Consider the following 25,118-nt stretch of genomic DNA (forward strand, 5'->3'; position numbering starts at 1 on the left):
AGGAAGGCAGACGAATTTCATCACAATTCAATAAACACGAATACTGAGTCTACGCCAGGATGAAACGAATCAAAAAAATTCAACTGATTTTAATTCAATGATATGCGCTTTAAGCCTTTAACAAAAAGGAAATGCCAAGCAAGGTTATTAGACGAGACAACAAAGGCTTAAAGGCTTTCAAAATAAACAAAGTCCGATAAAAAATTTGTGTGGTATGGGAAAGGATTCAATGAATCCATTAATTTCTTTTTACGGGATTTAAGAAAAAAAACAATGATGGTTTGTAATTGTGATTTGCTTAAGAAAGTGAAGAAAGTATACTAATCAAAGCTTCATCAAATTTATGTAGAGTCATACCTAAACGGATGTCTTTGGTATTTTTATCAATGTTTCAAAATATATTATTTGCTCCTTACACTGTGAGATTTGCATTTAATAATAAAAAATGTTTTTTGTTATCTATGGTTACATATTTTTATAGTTGTTATAATAATGCATACTTTTTTTTACTAATTTTGATCAGATATTAAAACATTGAGATCCTACCGTAAAAAAGAGTTGTTGACCGCTAAGTTATATATGTAAATGCTGGTAGAACTGTAAGAATAAGGATAAGAGAAAAGTATTTTTATCTGCTCCGACATTTGAGTATTTTGTATCTGCTAGTGTTGAGTTTACTTAAATTTTGCAGAAGATCTTTGCGATTTTAGTACGCAATTTCTTTTCTAATAAGCAGCTTGTTGAAAGCAAGCGTTTTTTATGTTTTCCTCCCTTTGGATCAAAATTTTGTCTATAGCAACTAACAGTCCATAATTTGCTTTCTCCTGTAGATACATTCTCCAGCATGACGTTATCTGTTTAGGTAGTTTTGTTTTCAATGGACCTGAATTATTTTCTTACTTAATATTTTTTGGGTGCTAACATTCCAAAATATAATCAAAACAAGATTATAATCTCTCTACCCTTACAAACTTGATATTTTGAACTACATCACAATATTTTGTACTGCTATAGTCAATATTATACTCTCTTTTCAGGCTTTTATCGTTATGGTATTCTCTATGTATTATTGCTAGTTACCTTCTCATAACTAAAACTATGGTATAATAGTATAAAAGATTTTTTTTAAACATAAACTAAATTTATTTTCTCTTATTCCTTTTTCCTCTTAGTTACTCATTGTTAATGTGGGAAGCTGCAAAAAACTTCATACAAAAGACTTTTTAGAAATGTATGTGAAGGGCATAATAAAGTTTTTTTTATAGGCCTTTAAATAAGATTAAGATTAGATAGTAGTATCTAGTATTAGCTAGTAGTATTATTAATATTTCCTTATTGTCAGTGGAATCAAGGTGATAGATAACCCCTTGACCATTTAGCTTAAAGATAATTACAATTAAATAATTCTTATATATTTCTGTGTTTATATTTTAAAACTAATCTCAGCTGGATATTATACCATAGTAATAAGTAATTGGAAAATTTAAAAACTTTTAAAAACTGCTATTGAATAATGATTGATAGTAAAATTGGTAAAATAAGATATTTCCTTGTTTCCTCCTTGTTATTCTATTTAATATAGTGAATTTTAAGAAACCTGATCCTGAAGTATTTCTTAATATATTTCTTCCCCCTTGCAAAGGAAATCTTTCTTTCATCTTTTAACTATTATTGAAATAACTTTTTGGAAAAATTTTGTAGTACATCATTTTTGACGCTGGTTTTTAGTATTCAACACCAACGAAGTTAGTCGCTTTTTCATCAACTACTGGAATTATTATGGCTGAGACACAAAAACAGAAAATGTTACCAATATACTTTTGCAACAAATTATAGCGGCCAACTAATAGAATACATACATCTGCTCTAGGGCTACCCTTCCTTTCGTGTCCATCAGAAATCACTAATGTTGTTCATTTTATTAAAATACTGAGATCAAAACAGAAGCATCACTATATAAAGCTCCGCGAAACACCTAATCCTTTTCCAAAGATAGCAATGGGCTTTCACTGATAATGATTCTGGTCTACAGGAATACAGTGCTTTATGAAAACAACAATGCGTTGTCATATTTTTCTTCTTTTTTATTTTTGTTGAGATTATATTACCTTAACTTACTTTCTTAATTTTTAAAAAACGTAATATCATGCCTGCAAATAATTTTCACTTAAGATTTTGCTCTATACTACTTAAATAAAGTATTAAACTATATCGAGTAGGAACTCCATAGAATTGGGTTATGCATCGGGGTTATATTAAAAAATTTTTCACTCCTAAAATATTTAAAATTTTGTTAGACTTTGAGATTTTTAAAATACGCATTGTACTAGTAAAAAATTGAACTTTAAATCCGAAATACTAGCATTCCAATATAGAGCAAACATTAAAACAAAAAACTAATACCCGTCCAACATAGTGAAATAGCCGCAGCTGTTGTTTTCCTTCCATTTAAATTTTTTGATTGTTTATTCCATCAACTGTAATATTTTCCATAACAAACTTCACTACTTTCCCAAAATAATACCAAAAACAAAATTTCAGTATTGTGTGAAACTTGCTGATATGTTGTGTTATAAACTTTGCGTTTTAGCCTGCAGGAATAAACATGAATAAAATTGAAATCCTTTTTTCTGCAACATTAAACATTGAAAAAGGTAAGCAAAGTACGTGAAATCATTTTATTTAATGGAACAGGGTCGGATTTTCTAGATTGAAATATATATTAAAATGTCTGCAAAATGTAGTAAGAATGTTTCATATATTGTGACATTCATGAGCTGCTTCAGAACAAAACAAAACTTGTCCTATTATTCTTTAAATATTATTAAAAATTATAATTAAAATAATTAATAGTAAGTCTAATAAAAATTAATAAGAAACAAAGTTTTAAAAATAGTTATTCATCATCAAAAATTATACATAGATCGATACTCTTTATATGTAACCCAGCTTCTGTGATAGTTTTTGAAAAATTGATTTCAAGATTATTTGCGAACAGCATTTACAGCATTAGAAAATCATATAAACGGAATACACACAATCAAAAGCAAACTTAAGATAAAATGATAAATTAGCTAAAGACTAATTTTTTTAATCCAATACTGACAAGACTTTGGACGCATTCAGTCCTTTTGATATATTACCAGAATGTCTTTGAAAATATTTAACCTATATGTTACAGAAAAATACAACCCTGAAGTTTGTGATCGTCTGCGACAATTTGGATTCCAAGAGATCAATGATTAAATTGTTGAAGTGTTTCCCTCCAAGATGAATCATGGTTTCCTAACCATCCAACGACCAAGTTAACCGCTTGTCAGATAAGTGAATCTTGCGAAGATTCATAGGAGGACGGAATGTTAAAGAAGAAAAACAATACTAAGGAGAAAGCAACCCTGTTTGGCAGGATTACAGCTGAAAAACAAGAAGAACAAGTGGATGAAGAAAATGATCGATAAAAAAAATGCAAATGTTAAATGCACAATGGTTTTTTAAAGAAATATAATAATTATAAATTGTTCGTTTATGTGAATTGTAATAAAAATATTAATTAAAATAATTATAGTACTTTGCATTACATAAACAGTTAACCTATCAGTTCGAAAATGTTTACAAATATCACTGTACATTTGAATCAATTAATCTTCAGCTATATGTTTATGCTTTGAAGTTTCATTTGATGATTTATCCGTTAAATTTGAAACATGCGAAGGACCAATATATGGAAGCAGCGACTGACATAAAAACAATAAAACAAAATCCATGAATATAATAGATTCGGTAGGACTGTACAATGTGCAATGAAAAAACTGAAAAAGAAAGCAAAGTCAAGATACCCTAAGGTTGAGCAAAAAAGGGAGTAAAGTATGAATCAAAAACCACCGCTTAGCCAAAGTCATTAATATTGGAAACCCAACTGCAACTAAACCTCTTCAAGACGACTTGTAAAAAATTAAAATAATATTTGACATCCAATTCCTTTAAGAATATATATTTACACATCAGTTTATGAACAAGATTTTCAACCCTACCTATCTCTTACAAAAACCATTCCCTGATTCCGAAGTCTAGAGTTTATGTTGATATTCAGTTTAATGGTTCTTATCATATCTGGCACTCAGCTCAACTTCAATAACTTATGTCTATCATGACATTTTTATTATTTTCAAATTACTGCCTGCAAAAGATATTAGCCACTATATACAAAAATCATGCGGGACTGTCTAATATGTCACAGATAAGTATACTATACTAATATCAAAAATATGATTAGATATTTCATTTTATTGAAATTTTTTATAGTCTGCTAATATTTGAAGACTTAAGCTTAGATTATATCTGCGCACATGTTTTACTTAATTTATATAAATGCCAATAAAAATAACGTCCTTGACAAAATCATGGTACACAAGGCCACCATTCCAATCTAACCTAATAAGAATAACTTCAGGACAGTATCTTATAAAATGATTAAAAAGTGGCGCTCCAGTTTCATTAGGGCAAACGCGATAAATTTTGTTTTCATCACCTATAATTTGGTTAAAATCTCTTCTATTTTAAGCTTCTCTAATATAATAGTGTAAGAAGACTCATATCTCGGAAAATATAAATTTTTTTTGCTTTTAATTGTTGAGTTGGTAATTTTTAAATAATTTTTTGTTGCTAAGAGATGCGCTCTTCTGATGTTTCGAGAACTTGTATTTTAGATACATTTTTAAATAATCATATCTTAGGATCTGTAAGCGATAAAGACTTAAATTTTTCTTGGGTTTTATTTATTTTTTATTTATTTATTTATTATGATTAATTACAACATATAAAATCTTATAACTAAGATCAGAAAAACGAGCGCTAGCTGCCAGGGCCTTCAGCTCGGATATTATAAATTAAATTTTATTTACTAGATTACAGGCTTTAATATATTTATACATCAAAAGTATATTTTTAACATTAATTGTTTTTAAAACGCTGGTTGGTGAGATATTGGAAAAGATATTACTACGAATAGAATTAAAAGAAGGGCAATTGTTAAGTATATGATCTATGGATGGTGTGCTATTACAAAATAGACAGTTTGATGGCTGATCGCTACTCAAAAGATGTTTATGAAAAAGCTTTGAATGTCCTATACGCAATCGGATAAAAATCTTACATTGTTGACGAGTGCATGATTGTGGGTATATAGCTTTTAAACCACTGGTATTAATCGACTTGTAGCGATGGTTGTACACTGACAATTCCATAGCCCATTCGTCTTTCATATCTTTGTTTATTAAATTTAAAACGTCTTTTCTTTCGGATGTCTTGAATAACAATAAGGGAGAGCGAATAGCGGCAGAGGCAGCTTGATCTTGATCTTGATCTTCTTGGGTTTTAAATATATTCGGTTGAATATTTTACAGATAGCCTTAACAACTTACATTTAATTATCAATATATAAGAGTTAGCATTTATAAAATGTCTTTAATTTCTCTAAGCAAAAAAATTTGTTTGTTTTAATGTCTTAATTGTTTTAAACGAATAATCGCCTTGTATATTCCACAACATATTCATAAATTAAGTTGTTCGGCGACTGTAAGGGATCTAATATATTAATATCAAAACTTCAATAAATTCATTTTTTGCAAACAACTACATATTTTAGAACTACGTAAATTATAGAATTTCCAATTTATCCATGATTATATATGAACTTCCATGTTACGAGTAGTATTAGTAAAGCTGAGATAAAAACCAAAGTTTTTATTTATCAGTTTTTTATGTTAGATATTATCTCAAAATCGAAAGTCAATATTTCTTAAAAGTTTCAATGAAAAGTTTTTATAAGAAATTATATTTAGTTTCCTGTTTATTGCTTTAAATGTGAACTTCGAATGAAATATTTTGCTTTCATCTCACTCTTCTTAGTTGAATGAGACAATTCATCCTAAATTTGTTTACACTTGGGGAAATTCAACATTAGGAGCAATAATTTATACGCTAACTTCTTTAAAATTTATGGTTTCCTCTAAATTGATAAATTGAAAATTTTGGTAACATTATAAGTCAACAAAATATTTCATTGTCAGTTCGCTGTAGTAACGTGACACAGTTTCCTGGATGAAATTTTTTATACCACAAGTCGCTTGCCTTGCCATATCAGTTAACCCACTTACCTGAACTGCTTGGCGAGCACGTATAATTCCCCGAATCGGCAGGAGTTGCTTTCGCTATCAATAATTTACTTGTGCGCGTCGAACGTTCCATTATGACGTTGATGCCGCCGCGTTGTGAGTAATTCATTACACGTTTCCCCTTGTACCAATAAATAAAAGACGGCGGTATAGGAGATTGCATAGCCAGACATGTAAGATTTATGTCGCTGCCGCTCTTGATGAAAAGCTCTGCATTGCCCAGAATTTTAGCACGTGAAACTGCAAATAAACCAAGCAAAGTTAAGAAAAGGAATAAGAATTTCTGGAATTTTGGCGGTTACTTCGGTTTTAAAATTTTATGGCTCATGAAAACTAAACAAGCTGTGCCAAGTACTTAAAATACTTAAAGCAAATTTCACTTTACTTCATTTCAAGCATTTGGCCAAATTTTGGAAACGTTTATAACCAAATTTTTTTCATCCTCCGTTCTCCAAATTTAATACTCGTACTTGGTACAGTACCGGGAATGTATAATGGAAAATGTATATTTAAGAAGAAGCGAATATAACAGTTTTACTTATGTGTGTTGGTGGAAGCCATTGTATGTCATTTCATTGTGGCTTATACAATATGAAATACATAAAATCCTGCCACCATATCCACTCTCACTTGACTTATAAAAATGGTCAGTAAAAGTGTAAAAACACAATGACACATAAAAGCCTGAACTCGTCTTTGTTAGTGATTTTTATCTTACATATAAAAATAGTTATAACAAAAAAAACCATATATATAGTATATATATATATATAAAAATGTGAGTGTACGTATTATATGTAAATAGCATTTCAAGAAAGGAAAGGCAGCAACACAATTGCCGTGGAGGCACATTTTGCATTTAGCACATGTGTAACAAGCTTATAGGCATAGGCATACATTGGTATTACATTTGAGTATCCAGAAAGTCATGTACCTTTTTAGTCATAATTTCATTTTTATTTTATTTTTTTTTTGCCTTCCCTAATGTTGCTTTGATAAGCAACCGGAAAGATTTGCATACAAAGTCACAAAGGCAGTTTCCGTACCATTTTTTTTTGTATGCTGTGCGGATTCCATTGTTATTTCAAAAAAAAAATTTTACACCAAACTCTTTTTCTATAAATTCCCAGTTTTCCTCTTCGAATCCTTTTTTTTTATCTTTTGTGCAACAATTTTTCTTTTCTAATATCTCGTGCATTTCTTTTATGCCATTATGATATTCATTTGACCATGCACACTTACCCACTACATTGAGTCGAAATCCTTGACTTATTTTTGGTTCAGTTGATACTTGACATTCATATGTACCCGAATCTCTTGGCTGAGGTGATGATATTCTCAATGTCCATTCATCTGATCCTTCGGTATGTAGCGATTGAAATCTTTGGTCATTTGTGTATGTTAATATGCCAACGGTAAGTATGTGTAAGTCACGTTTACGTATCCAGGATACCTGAAAAAAGTAACGAAACGAAAGCAGATATTAAAAAAAGCACTTTCATGAATTTGAAGTTAATGTATTGGAAAGAAAGATTTATTGCGATAATTGGCACTAAGCTTGTCAGGTTGTAAGAACGCAGAAGTGGAAGAGAACGTTTAATGTTAGATAGATGAAAATTTCAAAATTGCACTTCTAAAAAATTGCAGAAAAAGTGAAGTTTAGTTGGGATTTAAAAATTTATCTGCAATATTTATTTTTAAATGCAGTAACTATAATAAATTAAAATTGTATTTGCTACCTGTTTTCACAACAATAGAAAGGCATTAAGTTTAGATACTTTTTTTTAATCAGCAAATTGCATATTTTTCGTTAAGCAAACTTTTTAGTAAATTATTATTAAATATAATTTATTAAATTAAATATATTATTATTAAATATAATTAAATTAATAACTTAAGTTATTAAAACTAAGAAATAATTAAGGTGTTAAGAAATTACCGCAAAAATAGTCGTTGGTTTCTATCGAATAGACGAAAACAAACTCTATCATAGACAGATATGCGTAATAACATATTATATCGATTGACATTAGTCAGCACATACCCATTTTGAACAATTATTGGTACTATCCCGTTTAAAAATATTCTAAACTTTTTCAATAATTATAAAAATTTATGTGAAAATTGGACTTTGTGCATTACAGAAATAAGTGGGATCTTATTTACAATCGATATGTGAAGGCTATGACTACTTTTGATAGTAGGCACGGAACAGGTCCCAGATGCAATTAAGATGTTATTTTAAGAGCATAAACTTAATACAAACAAAAAAAAATGAAAATCATTAAAGGTCAAAAATGAAAATGAGAAAAAAACATGAAAGGAACACTTGTTTGAAATTGTGTCATCTAAAGGCAGTATATATTTGTTCCACTACACTCAATGATGGAATAAATTGTCATTTTATATTGCCTAAAATATTATATATTACTTATTAAAAGTAGTTGAAATGACTTTTGTCTTATAGAATCCTTATAATACTGGAATGATAGTCATAAAAATATTAACAGAACATTGTGTTTTTGTATGAAGAACCTAGTTTCCAGATCTCAAAACTAGTTTCCAGATATCAAAACTCTTAATGTAGGGTTAAATTAATAGTAATTTGGGTATGATATCATTTACTCTATGCAATGCAAGTACATACACTTAATAGTCAAATACAGCTATGTTACTAGTACATTCAAAATTATTATTTATTTATTTTTGGTCAATATATTCAAAATTATTATTCAAAGAAGTACAATTTATTTGGATATATATCTTTTTCAAAACATTTCTTAATTAAAATTTACAAATATTATATATTAAGAATATTAGTAAGTGTTAGTAAATATACAAATATAAACATACGCTACATGATATTGATTTTAATACGATAATGTTTTACTTAATATATTAATTTTATTCACAAGAATTGCAATAAACTTATGTTTACTTTTTCAAACTAAATTGAGATTAATAAGTACTGCAATATGTTTTATGTGCTTACATCTTACTTATTTGCATTTGCATATGTTCCGCATACCTTAGTAGTATGCATACCGAAGAGCTCGAAACAAATACTGAAATTAACTCAAGAGCCATCAAATATATTTTTAATGTATTTTAATGGTCGTAACCCTTAAAAGTCTCAATCGCATAAATTAAATTACAAAAAATGAGAAAAAGGATTTTTTAATAGCTACGAACCCTGCACTCAAAAAGCCATTATCCATTAATGAATATGGCTAGATATTGGCCCCATATAACCCATGAATATATTAAAAATATACGGTGTGATTATGCAAATATTTCAGTGTAAAAGTAGTATAGCACTATGCGAAAGTTATAATTTAATTTTTTTTATTCATCCATGCCACATACCCTACACTCCAAAAAAATATGTTTATTTATGTTAAAACAATTTCTACTAAAATATTATATTATTTTGCTTAGTTTATTAAAATTAATTTAAATTAAAATTTTCTGTATTACAAATTTTCAAAGGATAATGGAATAAATTTCCACCAGAGAAATTTTTTATCACATCAGCGATTTTATAATAAAGTGTTCTAATTATATTGGAATATAATATCTCTTTTGTTAAGTTCTTTGAAAAGTTTGATATAATTTTTTTTTTCAACCTGAGTTTTAAAAAAGTATACCTTTAAAATTCTAATTCTAATTGTACTGATTTAGAACCGTTGTGTTGTTGACGGGTTATTTGAAAAACTAGACTAAAAGTTTTAAAAAAGTATTCTTTGTCCAACCATCTCTTAAAATTCTCTAATGACACCGACGTGTTTAGTCATGTCATGTCATTACCAGCCTTTTGTGGACTCCAATAAAGCATAGCAATAGATTTATTAGATACATAAGTTGTCTTGGTCAGTCATCTATCCCCACCTAACATATGAAGTTAAGTCTCATAAATTACAAGTAATTTTTTGCTGAAACTATGTGTATTTAAACTAATTCTAGTACCAGTAACAACTGCTTAAGCTTCACGCTAGACCTGGCTTCATTCATAGCGTTGTTCACATGTGCTGCTTAAGCTTCACGCCTCACGCTAGACCTGGCTTCATTCATGGCGTTGTGCACTTGTCACTCTGCTAATATAGTTCATATTTATATATATGATATATATAACTATTTGTGAAATATAATATCAAAATATTCTCTTATTAAATATACATCTCATTATTGTCACGACCAAACACCGCGTAGTGTGTTTTGAAGTCAGTTTCGCTTAATTTAATTTTGTTAAATTTTTTTTGTAATTTTATTTCTGCGAAAGTTGTTAGTAATAAAATTTTACATTAAGGATAATGGCTTAGTAGCATAGCTGAATTTCTTCCATACAGAAAATATAAAAAATTGTAAGTTCGTTTTTTTCCAGAAATTTATGACCATTTAAATACACATTTGCTGTCGATATGCGGTAGGTAAATGGCAATGAATTATAATTTTATGGGTTCTTCCGTTTTTGTAGTTATAGAAAATGAAAATTTCACAAAATTAAAATAAATAATGATAACAAAATTTGCGTATATATCAATTTGAATGTATGCGAAAATTGATATTGGGTTCCTATGCTAATTTATGGTTATATTTTTTGTCTTCCTGCAATCTAAATCGCAAGAGAAATTGAAGAGATATAGTTAAAAATTTGACAGAGAATATATGGAAAAGTAAACGCAAAGAAAGTTGAAAATAAAAAATAAAATAGAAGATAACTAAAAGTCAAAACTCATAAGTTAATTATTTCATATATGTGATTTAACTTTACATATATGTGAAACCCAAATGCACTAATTCAAATATAAACGAGAACTATGAAATATTTGTCTTTTTTCATAATAATGTCTAATTACAATATATAAAAATACAGGCACGTTCAACACTGCCTTATTCGATCCGTTCGCGCACCCCTTACATTGATGCGTCAGTCGTTGACCTGAAAATTAAATGCCAAGAATGCTCTTTTCATAATGCCAATTGCATCATTCAATCTAGTTAAAAGTTAGTATGTTAATACATTTCTTTAATAGCGGAAAAAATGTATCATCGCACGTTACTTTGTTTACTTTATTAATCTGCTCATTGATTTATATTAGAAAACCGACATCCGTTATTGTCGGTTTTAAGGATTGACATGCTATTGACAATGTGAAGAAGTTCCAAATAAGAAGAAGTTGATGGAGATGTGGATATTTCTTTTTAAATTTTAGTGAATATGTTATCTTTAAATAAGAATTTGAGTTTAGAAAAGAAAAGAAATAGGTCGTCATATGAAAAATTTTTGTTAAAACTTTTAAAGCAAGTATTTTTTCCTGAGCTTTGCACAGCCCTACTTTTTTTTCATGCTTTATATACCGTAGAATAGCCAAACAAATTTATATTATATTTAATCCTTTTATTCCTAGGTGGAGCAGAGGACCGTAACAAATAGTTTCCATTGAACTCTATCTAATTCTGATTCGTTCTAAACCAGAGCTCATTATTGGTTATGGTTGCTGGCCAGAATACATGAAGGATGCGTCGTAGACAACGATTGGCAAAGGCTTGTAACTGTTGTGCATCTCTTGCCGTTAGGTTCCAACTCTCATCACCATATAGTAAAGTTGATTTTACGTTTGCATTGTACAGGTGTACCTTAGTGCGTTGTGTGATGTTGGATAAACGCCAGATTTTGTTAAGGGTTCCAAACGCTTGCTTCGCTTTCGATAGCCTGTGCTGAATGTCTTGCCGACTGCCGCCGTTGTTCGAAATGTAGCTTCCCAGATCGCAGAAACTTTGTACATCTTCGATGTAGGAGCCATCTAGTTGAAACTTCGTTGAGCAGTTTGAACTGAGATGCATAGACTTGGTTTTGTTGATATTGATTGACAGACCAGCTGCCAGTGCACGCTTTGCGATGTTGTTTAACGATATTTGCATCTGGGAAAAGTTATGTGTTAGTAAACAGATGTCATCAGCATAATCGAGGTCAGTAAGATTGATTTGAAGGCCGAAAGAGATGCCGTGATTTGTGCTCATAGCTTCCGACATAACCACATCTAAGACTATATTAAATAGTATAGGTGAAAGAATGCAACCTTGAGTAGTGCGCGTCAGAGTATAAGCCTTTTACTAAATTTATTAATTTACTCGGTATACCTTTACGTTCTAATGCATACGTTCTAATGCAGATGGTGGTCTGGAAAAGTGTATCGAATTCACGTTTAAAGTCGATAAACAGCAAGTATAGAGGAAATCGCCATTTGCTAGACTGTTCGACTATTATTCGAAGGCTATTTATGTGGTCGGCACATGATCGATTAGGCCTAAATCCTGCTTGCTCGGCTCGTAGTGTAGGCTCAACGGCCGAAGTTAAACGTTTATGTAGGATTAGAGCAATAACTTTATAAGCTACATTTAGTAAAGTTATGATTCTCCAGTTGGAGCATTCCATCAAGTTACCTTTCTTTGGTATATTAATAATGATGCCGTCTTTAAGATTAGGCGGTAATGACTCTTGGGACCAGAAGTTGTTGACAATTGGTTGAATAATTTGAGCAGCTGAACTTTTGTCTGCTTTGAGCAGTTCGGGGGCAATTTTGTCCGGACCAGCGGACTTATCCGCTTTAAGCTGAGTTATTGCTGCCTCAATTTCATTGGTGTTAGGCACATCTGTGTTTATATCGTTGCGAGCAACATGTCCGTCGTGCCTACTACATAGTTCCTGCTGAGGATAGGTGTTGTTTCCCGCTAGAAGATTTCTGTAATGATCTTCCCATACTTTTAGCTGGTCTTCGCTAGAGTGTACTAGTTCGCCCCTGGTGTTTTTTATTGCCTTTGCAATCCTGTGTTTACGTCCCACCATAGCTTTAGTGATGTTGTGTAGGTCTTTGAGCCTATGTGATTCGCTTGCTTTTTGGGCTTCTGTTGCTAAATTGTCGAGCCATCTGCGCTTATCGGTTCTAGCGCTGCGTTTAACTTTGCGGTTGGCAATACTGTAGTTGCAAATTTGACTATTAAAAATTAATCACATGAACCTTAGTTGTGTAAATTAAATAACAAAAATTTAAAGAATAATAGTGACCGATAAGTACAGAAAATAAAAATTTGTTTTGATTTAACAGAAAAAAATCACTTACACAACATCAAGATGCTAAAGATAATAATAACCTCAACCAGGATACTTATGTGAACGAAGTTGTTGTGTTTGATGAATAAGATTCGCATTTGCAAGTTCAGATGAAGCCATCTGTTACAAATCTACCTCTTAAGTCGCACTTCATATAACAGCCATGAAGACCATGCAAATGAATGGCATCCAATAAACCATATACACATTGGATTGGCCAAGAAGACTTGCTATAAATTCTAATCATATCACACATTATGAAAATTTTCAGATTTCCAATGCCATAAAGTGAGTGCAGTACAGCAATGTTAGAAAAACACAATCGAATGCAACGTTGACAATATTTAGAGCGCTTTTGGATGAATAAAAAGGAGCTTTTCGGCATTTCATCACATTGAACGAGACTTTGACATAGCATAATGATCTTGAACTAAGGTAAATGGCATGTATTGGTGAAAAATAGCGAAACTGGCTCTTTTGCTCTAGAAATTGGGTATGAAGAAATTTTTCTGTAGATTATCTTAAAACTGGTAAAAAAAATAATATCAGATTATAAATATAATATTTTATATAAATGTAATATTTACTCAAAGTTTTGTTTAATAAATTTCTTTTAGAAATCAAGATAATTCACCTGCTCGTACAACTTAAAGGGTCAAGTCAATCATATCTGAATTCAAAATCAAATAATGAAGTTTCATTTTAATAGTAATTAAAAGGACCACACAATTTACATTAACATTATCCTAACTATACTACATATATTTTAAAACTTCACTATATCCACAAATGCTAATGTGGATATAGAGTAAAAATTTAACTGTATATAATTATAAGACAATAAAGACAAGCAAAAACATAATTAGGAGTGATAAGTTATTATCAATCGGTACTGCTGTATAATTGTTTAACGCTTCAGCAAATTGGATTATATGATAAGTAAGCATTGGCTCCTAAGCGTACTTATTTTAAACTGAAAAGAATCGTGACTGTTAACTTTGTTTTTAAAGAATATATTTTAACGGAAAGCCAAAACCATCAACGTATAAACCAATCAAATGTTGCCGCTAAAATGACTTTACTGACCTCGTCACAAAATTCTAATTACTAATGACAATAGTTAAAGTACTGGAAAACTAGTTAAATTGTTCAAGGCTATATCTCAGCTCAGCAGATGAGTAAAATTAAAATCAATTTCAGAGCATTTCCCCTATAAATTTAACGCATAAAGCGTTTATCTAACCAAATTTTTTGTTTGTCCACAATTTTGTATCAAAATATTTACCAACTGCACCACCACATAAAAGACAAAAAGTAAACTAATATAGAGACATAAAATTTAATTAATATTGCCAGTCATTATGTTTCTGCGGTTCTTTTTCATAGTCCTGGGTGTAATTTAACAGTTTTCGGTAATACATAAAAATGTTATCATATTTTTCGCAGGAAGTTGTTGTGCAATTAATAAAATCTACTTTGTGTGCTCTTACCAAACAATGACGTGTTGAAGAAAAATAAAATAATAACCCGGATTCGGAAAGGCAGGCTAATGTATGTCATGGCATCAGCAAGAACTTTCTTTGCCGGCATTCGTTAAATTCGTTTTATGTATACAAAGGACATGATTAATAGCCAACAATTAAATTAACGCGTCGTTAATTACTTTATTCATAGCCCACTTCCTGCATCATCCGGGAAAGTTAGTAGCGCAATGACGTGTCCTTACACAAACTGTTCGCATGCTTTGACAATTATTTGCTTGGCAGTGTCATAAGCCAATTTATTTCTGTCTGCTTAACTGCACTGCATTTTCTCGTTGGGTTTCTTATTTTAATTTGTGGTTTCAATGGTAACAGGAATCGAGAATATAAATTTTAATATAATTTTATTTCATACAAAATTATTTATTAGTACTTTTGTTGGTATTAAAGTGTTGTAGCACTTTATTTTAGAATTATTGTATATTAAATCAGTAACCTGAAAGATTCTAAAACTTTGTTTTAGTGACCATAGATAACAGCTCTCTATATATTCTCTACAGTAGACTTGAGTTTTTCACTTTAACTAGTTTCAACAATCTGAATTCATAACATTTAGATAGTTATATGTATGGAGAACAAAGAATAATGACTTTGTGAACTATTCTAAAAAAATTACATTATTTAGTTTGCTCATTTACTTATTTAATACCAAAATCGAAGATGCGAAACACCTCTTCTAGCCGTTTTATGATTGCTCTTACACTCTTGATAATGGCAGCACAGTCCACGTTCTTCAGAATTTGTAGTATTACTATATTGTATATCGGAATACAATTCCTACTACTCCAACATCATTTTCTGCGACCGTAGAAGGGCATCTAAATTATTAACTATAAATAATTTCGATCTCTTTAACGTGAACTAATTTCATGTATCGTTTATTGGATTAACGTTTCGATTGAACAAACTCCAATCCTGTGGTACGACAACGGGCCATTATTTGAGCTAAAGTGAGCTTTGGGCACAAAGCTGGTATTACAATCTAACCTAAGTAAGTACAATAAGTACAATAATAATCAAGTATATAGTAATTTAATTAGAGAACTGTGAATACTACACCCTCTTTATACATTTGGAAGTAAAAGGGTCGATTTCTGATTTTTAATGAGTACAAAGAAATGCTTTTCAAGTTAATAATATTTCCGATAAAATTTATATTTGTATTGATTGGTTGTAATTAAGTTTATTCTATTTTTTAACAAATTATTATCAAATTCAGATTAATTTTTAATGAACCACTAATTATTTTACTTTTCTGCACCAATAACTATTTTTATGTGTATATTTTATTGAAACTCGCCCTTCATACGAGTATCATATTTTTAATTAGCTTGATATGTAAGTTGGTACTGGATTTGTGATTCAGGTGTAGTTTAAATGGCATTATTGCAATTAATTGTATATATGTTCAACTTGTTGCACAGGTGGCAAGTATCTGTATCATAGATAAAAATTAAAAAAATGTCAAATTATGCAGACTGTCAGATCACGCATAGACATTGCATTGTTTTACGTATGACTATGAAGGTATGTTATACAAAAAGTCATATCGTAATTATAGTTTTGGTAGTTTTTGCTTGTAATTAAATTTTTTCTTGTGTAGACATGCTCACACATTCAGTCTAAAATATACATTTTTCTACAAAAAGGTTCAAATTATGACATTAATTAGTAAAGAACAATGTATCGGCTGATATAACGAGCACTGACAACCTCATAACCGCGTGAAACGATTTTTCGAAATTAGTCTGTTGCTCTTATTCTGGAATTTCAATTTTATATTTAAAACAATAACAATTTGGACGTGACCAGGACTGTCTACCATATAATATGGCCCTAAGTTTGTTTGCACAGTTGAATGACCAAAGGTTTTGGTGATTGTTGGAAGGTGTTTCACATAACACACAACAACCTATTTACAGAACAGGATAAAATATGAGGACATATTTTATTGTGGATGAAGCAAGTATAGATTAGTACTGTTTGTTAAACAGATAATGGGCGAAAAGGTTTTTATCAAAAGTATTAAGTATTATAAAATTGTATCAACAGACTTGTCATTAATGCGGTTAGTGTAAAAATAAAATTTTATTTTTCTTGTCAGTAAAATTATCAAATCCAAAAACGTTTTAGTATTAACCGAGTATATTTTTGGGATGACCTCTATTCTCGGCATGAACCATTAATAATTAAATTATAGATGAAAAGTGAATTAATATAGAGAAGGGTTAGAACAGTATTGAGGAAAGAACTACAATTTGATCAATTTATTGAAAGTTAGTAGAAAAACAACATTGTTTCGAGTACTGACAAATACTTATCACCAGTGATCTTAAGATATTTTTGAATTTTTTTTTAATTAGTTTATAGTTCGTATATAATTTGTTGGACTGCAAGTGCCAGACTTAGAACTCGTGCCTGTCAAATTTAAAACGATAGCTAATCGTGGTTTTCCATTAGTAGCCAAGGCTGCACAAACCTCGAACTCTTCTAGTTTCTTTTCATTATAAGACAGGGCACATTCGAAAAAAACTGAACAAAAAAGAGTCGATATCCGAATACAGTTGAATAGAGTTTGAAAAATGTTTGACTGAACATTACTACTTTTTTTTATAAAGTATAGATTTTTTATCATAAGGCAAATATAACGTTTAAGAGCTTTTAAATTTACAAAAAAAAGAATTATTTTATATATAAATAAAAATTTTATTTTTATGTATTATTGTGTATTGAACACAATGAGACATTTAAAATTTTGTTTAAAATAATATAATGATATAATGAATGTTACAGTAAGCCGTACAACTTGTGTAGAAATAAAGAATATAATTTTAGTTTTTATTTTAAACATATTTGTATTTAAAAATTGAAATAATTTTTTTTTTTTATAAGAAATATTCATTTTTTTAATACCCGTACGCTTTTTACTTTAACGTGATTTTTGGCTTAAAAGCGAACATTTTTTTCAATTAAGCTCATTACACACAAAATATGCCACACCTTCAGTTTTTTATGTTGCAGCATGTGATTTCGCACAATAAAAAAGGCAATCCTGGCATACAGAATATCCTTGCCAGGGCATTTGAATATAAAAAAACTTTTTATGTGGCACACAATGCCGCACATGTTGAGTGTCATTTAAATTTTATTGCCTTACCGTAAAGCACGTAAACCAAATAACAAGAACAATGTACGTAAAATCCTTTTTACTTTCTTTTTCAGTTTCATTACATGTTTATATAGAAGTACGAATATATGTGTACAATGTATGCACACGTCCATGTGTATCTTGTGAAGCAAAATTGAATGGGAAGAAAGTATGAAAAAATAGTTTGCAGATATCTGCAACCGAAACAAGACTAAATCGTACCGAGCGCTCGACTGGAATTTATAAAATAATCCATTTCGGTTTTTATATGAATTTGATATTTATGCAATTTCGCCGAACCACCACTGCATACCTGCAGAAAATACAAAGAAATTATATTAGGCTAAAGAAATCTTTTTTGGAGGACAAACGCCATTGTTGTTCGAAAATTATGTGCATATTGGAGCCAATAGATAACTCCGTATGTCATTGGATATAATATTGTTCAATGCCACGCTAAAAAGTGAATGCAAATAAATATTTTATCAAATTTAATATAAAAACGTTTTCCATGTTTCATTTGAGCAAAATAAAAACAAAGATTTATGATGCAAATTGAGATATTGATCTATATATAATAAATATTAATATTAAAAAAATGCTTAGCAAAATAATTGAATTCCACTTAAATAAATTTAATACCACTTAATAAATTTATAAATAAATTCAGTTTATCTTAGTTTCTTAATAATATATAAGAAATACTTAGGTCTGACACTAGACAACCACTTCATGTACATGCACAACAAAGAGCAAGTTATCGATAACAGTTCTTCAAGAAACACTGAGATTATGGTCGGTTTTTCTAAAAGTTTAGAGAACTTTTCCATTTCGGGCAATTTTATGAGCTCAGAAAAACTGAGCCACGCGATTAAGTATGTAGCACCGGATTCTCCTTAACGTGTTCGACGAATATATGCTATACTCGTATCATATGGAAAGTTAGATAGTCCACTTATAAACCAACTTCAAATCTGTCAGGGAATAGAATTACACAGTAACGTTTTGGTGCTGCTTCACAGTTAAAAACTCTGAATTTTATTCAAGTGAGTCTTTTTATATCAGATTTGTTAATTGTTGAGTTCTAAATAATTCAAAACTGAGACTGAAAAAACTGAACGATGGAATGAATCGTGAAGACTTAATGTACCATATGTTCTTTTTCACGAAGAACTAAAGGTTGTGACAGTTCAAGAATTTAATCTACAAAACACTGGAACGTTTTGAAGAAATAGATAACCACCTTAAATAAACACATAATCTTTTGAAAATTCATTCAAGTCCTTAAATATATATGCAGAACTATAAAAACTAACTAACTAGTACATATATATCATATACATAACAAAATAAAGTGTTTTGAAAAAATTAATTATTGACACTTATTTGAATGGACCATTAATAATAGTAATTAAAATAATTTATTTTCATTACCATTAAAATTTCAAAGTTTAAAGCCTAAAGCAATTAGACAAATTAGTGATTGAAAGAAGCATGTACACGCATTATCATACTTTAAAAATTAACGTATTAAAGAAAACTGTTCTGTTTCAGATAAGCTGATATAAATACTTTTAGTAATTAAATGTTTGAGTCTTCTGGCTCTCTGTAAGATGTGTAATAGAATTGATTTTATAATGAGCAGCTATATATGAATTAGGATCATTATATTAACGAAAAAGTTTACATATATATTTGTAATTGCACTCAAATTAATTTGTAAAGTTTTAAATGATGTGCAATTAGACTGACTTTTTTTATACAATCGAAGTTTTAATATCTAGTGAATACTATATGATCCGTCATAGTCTCATATAAATAAAACGTGAATACTAAATTCTATTTTATGTTTGTTTATGTATTAAAGTATTTAAATTTTAAGAAATTTATAAATCATGTAAAAGGGTCCAAATGGTTTCTTCAGTTGGTCTGCCTGGCATAGTAGCCTATGTAATATCTATATCAATTTAATATTATTTTAAGATCATATTACTCTTACAAATACTTATACAAATTTTATTGTATAAGTACTCCTTTATTATAATTTATGTTCAGATTATTCCTATCTTCTCTGACTTAAAAAAATATATTGAAAAAAATGCTTAATAGGCATAATATGAAACTTCATACTTATTTTGGTAATTCTTTTTTATTCCTCGTAGTAGAAATTCAGCTTTCTCCACTGCTTTTATTTCATTTCATTAGTTCTATTAAAAGAATTTGTATTAGTAAATAATTGTATGTGTTTCATTTTATTCATTTAAAATAAATAAAATTAAGAATCACATTTTATGTGACTGCTCAGCCTTGATCTGGGCCAGGAGGAGGTTAGTGGGTCGAGAACTACTCTCCCCTTTTGATATCAGGAGTTTCTCAACGGTTGACATTTTAGCCTTCATTCGGAAGGCGGAATGTCTTCTGTTCGGTTAGAGTCTGTTGCAGCACAAAAGATCAATCATGATCGCAGTGCTCCACTCTGTTGGGAGCTAGAACCGCGTTCATTCATATTCCTAAATAAAATTAAGAAGTTTTTTAAAATTTCTAGTTTTCAATCCAGATATACTGTTGAAGTTAAAATCTCGTGTTGCCAACAAAATTCATCCATTATCCTATATAATCGCAATATCAAGAATCTTTTTATCTAATTATTTTTGGTATATGTATATCGAGTCACATTGCTAATTTACGGGATGGACTCAAAAAGTAGTGAGGAGTTGAAATTACTTTTGATATAACGCGTATCGAGTATATCGAGTATTTATTTCCAAAATTCAAAAACACACTCTAAAGACGGCGTGAATTTCCTTTCACTTTTTGGTTATACATCGTGAATATAAAGGCAGTTATTTTTGTACTGCTAATATAGCGAAACTAGGTATACTGAAGATTCGTTTGTTAACTTAGATTTAATATTGCTCGAAGTGTGAAATTTTCATGGGATATTTAATATTATACTTATTTTTTTAATATATGTGGATCTGTAGGAAAATCGGAAATGTTCGCTTTGCTTGGGAACAAGTGAGACTTTCAGTCCAATTTTTTTGTGACTGTCTGTCAGGCCCAGGATCTGGGTCAGAATCTAATATCAAGAAATTCTTAACGAGAAATATTTTGGCTTTCACTCGAACGCTTAAGTAATTTTTTTGTGTTGAAAATTCAATACGCTTTTAATATATATTATATTCGGTTCTAAATTTTACTTGACAAGGAAAATAGTTAATACAAATAAAAACAGTTTTTGAAGAAAACTATTAAAGTTTATATATATATAATATATGCTTTTCATTTATTGAAACTTTGACAACGTCAAAAATTAATGTCATTAATGCTTTTTTAATGTAATTTATAAAGATATGAATTATGAACTGTAATTTAAATATTCTATTTAATTTGCAATAATTTTAAAATAAAAATTTGTTTAAAGAATATAGTAAAATACTGTCCAAAACCGTGTCACAAGGATGTCATATAAAAACTGAATTTTGCATTTGATGTTTAGTTAGGAAAAACGCCATAAATAACAATTTTTTCAAGCACTACGAAAAAAAAATAGTTTTCATTCCATTTTTCTATTTTCTATTTTTCTTTTCATGTTTCATTTTAATGTTTCATTTAGTTTTTTATTTGCTTGCGGTTCGTGCTGCAGTAGAAAATTCAGTGAGTTTCACTTTAGTGTTTTGATTTTTTTTCAGTGTACCACTTGAAATTTACCATTCATGAAAATTTTCATTTGAGTTTTCTACTTTTTATTTGCATACATAATTTTTAACTTACCGCTCTGTCACCTAGATTCCGTACGCGACAATGCAACAACGCCGCCTGACCCACCGTTGCCGTAACATCACGTCGCGATGAGTTGTCAAAGTAGGGCTGCGAATATGGCGTTTCCCAGTAGTGTGGCGGCACTTCGCCGCAAATTGTTTTCGTTTCTGCAATGAGAGATTTCAGTAGAACATTTTAATTAGTTCATTCATTTTTTAGGCTTTGAATAAATTTAATTAGTCGGTTAAGAGTCCTTGAAACTGTAATGCATTTGTAAGTTACACGCACCGTCAAACTAACGTTCCACATCTATTCTCACAGGCACAGAGCGAGAAATTATCGCAATCAAATTCAGAGGAAAAAATTTATAATTGGCACGAGGTTAGCTGAAATCGCATCGGAACTGACATGTATTTTTGTTTTTTCTAAAAACTGGACGATAAAAAAGGATAATTGATAATTTTTTTCATAATTTTCCATTACATCGTAGTTTCAGTTAATCTACAGGTCAGCGGCTGAGTGGTCTAAGTAACGTTGACCTTAGACGTGTTTACATCACACACAAATCGATTAGTTTGAGCCAAGAAAAAAATTTAATATCTATCTACGAACACAGTTTAGTACTTTGAATAGCTTTTGAATGCTATCTCCATTTGGCCTATCCAAACCACTTGAAAATTGTTTACAGGCCAAACAAATACAACATAAGTGTTATATAGTAAGAACTTTTCCACATTTCTCAGCAACTAACTTGCATTGCTGCATCCTATCTAATAATAAAAATACTTAATACTTTCCTTGTTAGGTTTAAAAGCCCATAACTCTAACTGAGCGAAAATAAAAAATAGAAAGCGTAAAGTTTGTAATATGGCCACAATGCGTTGTGAACAACTCGAAACAACTATAAAGCGAAATTCGTGTAATGGCACTTGTAAAAACAACCAGAACGCGTTGTGATATTTTTCAACGAATGATACATGTCGTTATCATGGTTAAGAACTTCAAAGAGAAGACTTATTAAAACATAATAGCGCAACAAGAATCATTGGACACTGTCTTACTTTTTAGTTTTTAGAAATTTAGTTTCATTAAAAACACCTTAGCATTGGTACATAAATAAAAAATAAATAAATAAAATAAAATAAAAAAATAATAAAATAAAAAATAATAAACAATAACTAAAGAAATTTTATTAACTAAAGAATTTTTTATTTACTATGTTTTGTTTGTGCTAACTTCATAATTTTTTTTAGTCCTATTAATTTAGTCAGAGATTGCATGTCTGTCGTATGATTTGTTCGCAACGTGATAGTTACAGTTCAGACTATCCAGAATGCGTTTTGGCCTTTTAGGTTCATCGCGTCCATTATTGTTTTCATTAGTTTCATGAGACGACTTTTATAAGGTGTCTCTAGTTATCCATATTTAATAAGCAGCTTCAGCATTAAGAGATAATAATTTTATAAGCGAGAGAAAGTAGATGTAAATCCAAAGTTCACTATGTAAGTATATATGTCATGGAATGATGATGGAAAAAAGAACTTTATTTTACATTTTTTGATTTTATTCTTCAGAGAAATAATTCTTTCATTCCTCAAATGGCATTCATTTTAATTTCCTCAAAACGCAAGAGACAGTTTCTTGATCCAAGAAACAAAAAGTATCAAATAGTAAGGGCACTTATATTCCATATTAACCAAAATGCATAAAGTTAAATTAAGGTTCAAAACAAAAGTCTCTTCTATAACTTCAAAACCAAAACATTACATATTTAAATCAGGTATTCATAATTCAGTTAATTACACGATAATTTTGTAATACCTATAATCTCTCATCGGTTATTCTTATTCAATCGATTGGAAAACTTAGATATTGAATTAACTCTAATTTGATGTTTCTTAATGATTTTTATTGGTCTTATTTTTTTATATGTTTAATGTATATCTTTTGTAAATTTTTTGCAATAGAATTGTTTATCAATACGATTTCATTGTACTCTTAAAATATGCCTATTAAGTGAACTATTTAGTGTTCACAGACAAGCTATGGTATTCTATATTCACACGCTTTAGCAAATTTTTCTCTGAGATATGGAAGATATCTTATATCTTTTTAAGATATATTTATGACTAACAAAGTTTATATAGTAATTTTTTTATTGTGAACCCCATAACTTAATATATATTGAAAATAAAGTTTAAATCACTTGCTTGTTTCTTGTTATCATTCATCATTCATCGCATTTAGTTAGAAAACATATTGTTAATGCCACTTCTAATTAGCATATTTAAATACCTAATATTGCATAAAAGATGAAGGTACAATATTTTAAAAAAATTTTTTTTGTTATTCATCAAATAAAACTACATTCCAACTTTAAACGATTACTTAATTAATTTCGAAATATTTTAACCTAATTTTATCCGTAGCATAAATATTAAGTGTACACATTACTATTAGTGACACATAGTGGAAAAGCAATAATTTCATAATATATATATGAAATTTAATATTTTAGTTGCGGTTACCAGCATATTTTCAAATATTCATCCTTCAAATATATTAAGTTTCATGCTGACACAAAATTTGAACCCATGACACTCTGATGGAACTTATAAAAATAACTTCATCAGTCAGATAGTTCATATTAAAATTTACTAATAGTAATAATAATTTTGCAAGAAAAAAATCCTAAACCCTACTAAAAACAGTAAATGTTAATCTGAAAGAGGTGTGCCAGCAGAAGCACATTAACCATAGTAAAAGTACGCACACTGAACACACCCAACATCGCCCACAAAATATTTTTATGCCACAACAAAGACAAGAGAAAAAAATTTGCCATTCATGACTGACCACACTGACCTACGCCAGCACCGCCTTCTGGCTCCTCAGGACTTGCAATTCCTTGCGTTTATTAACTCTGCTGAAATGTTTACTGACTACAAATAATAAAAAATTCCTATATTGTTTGGTTCCTTGGAAGCTTGGTGAACAGCTTGAGCACTGCTGCTTGCGTGCTTGCCGCGGAGCGCGTATGTCGCACGCAGCATTTCGACGCGGATTTTCTGGTCTATTGGCCACGCAAGGAGCAGAAATTCACAGGGAGAGAAAATAATGGAATTCCTTACATGCAAAAATTATATTGAAAGCCTAAATCTTCATTAAAGAAAATTGCGAATAGTACATTAATTTTGCTAAATTTATTTTCGAATGGAAAAAATTTGCAAAGCACTGCAAGGATACAATAGTAATAACTCAGAGCGAAGGAAGAATAAATCAAGGCAAAATATACAATGAAAAATAGCATTTTTCATTAACTTTATTTTTTTTCGTTTTTTGATGAAAGAATGATCCAACAAGTATTTAGATTTGATTTAAGG

The 25,118-nt window shown here is 29.8% G+C and overlaps 1 protein-coding gene across 1 annotated transcript in view; it reads right to left on the minus strand.

Annotated features, from left to right (window-relative positions):
• Nucleotides 1-6,155: 6,155 nt before the first annotated feature.
• Nucleotides 6,156-25,118, minus strand: part of LOC119675710 — a gene marked incomplete at its 3' end in the record, with an annotated part of 31,275 nt that continues 12,312 nt past the window's right edge. Inside the window, 3 exon segments of the mRNA XM_038086916.1 lie at nucleotides 6,156-6,413; nucleotides 7,416-7,626; nucleotides 21,748-21,902. Of these exon segments, the coding sequence (XP_037942844.1) occupies nucleotides 6,156-6,413; nucleotides 7,416-7,626; nucleotides 21,748-21,902 (624 nt within the window).

Source organism: Teleopsis dalmanni, chromosome 2 (genome assembly GCF_002237135.1).
Source record: "Teleopsis dalmanni isolate 2A chromosome 2, ASM223713v2, whole genome shotgun sequence".
Classification (NCBI taxonomy): domain Eukaryota; kingdom Metazoa; phylum Arthropoda; class Insecta; order Diptera; family Diopsidae; genus Teleopsis; species Teleopsis dalmanni.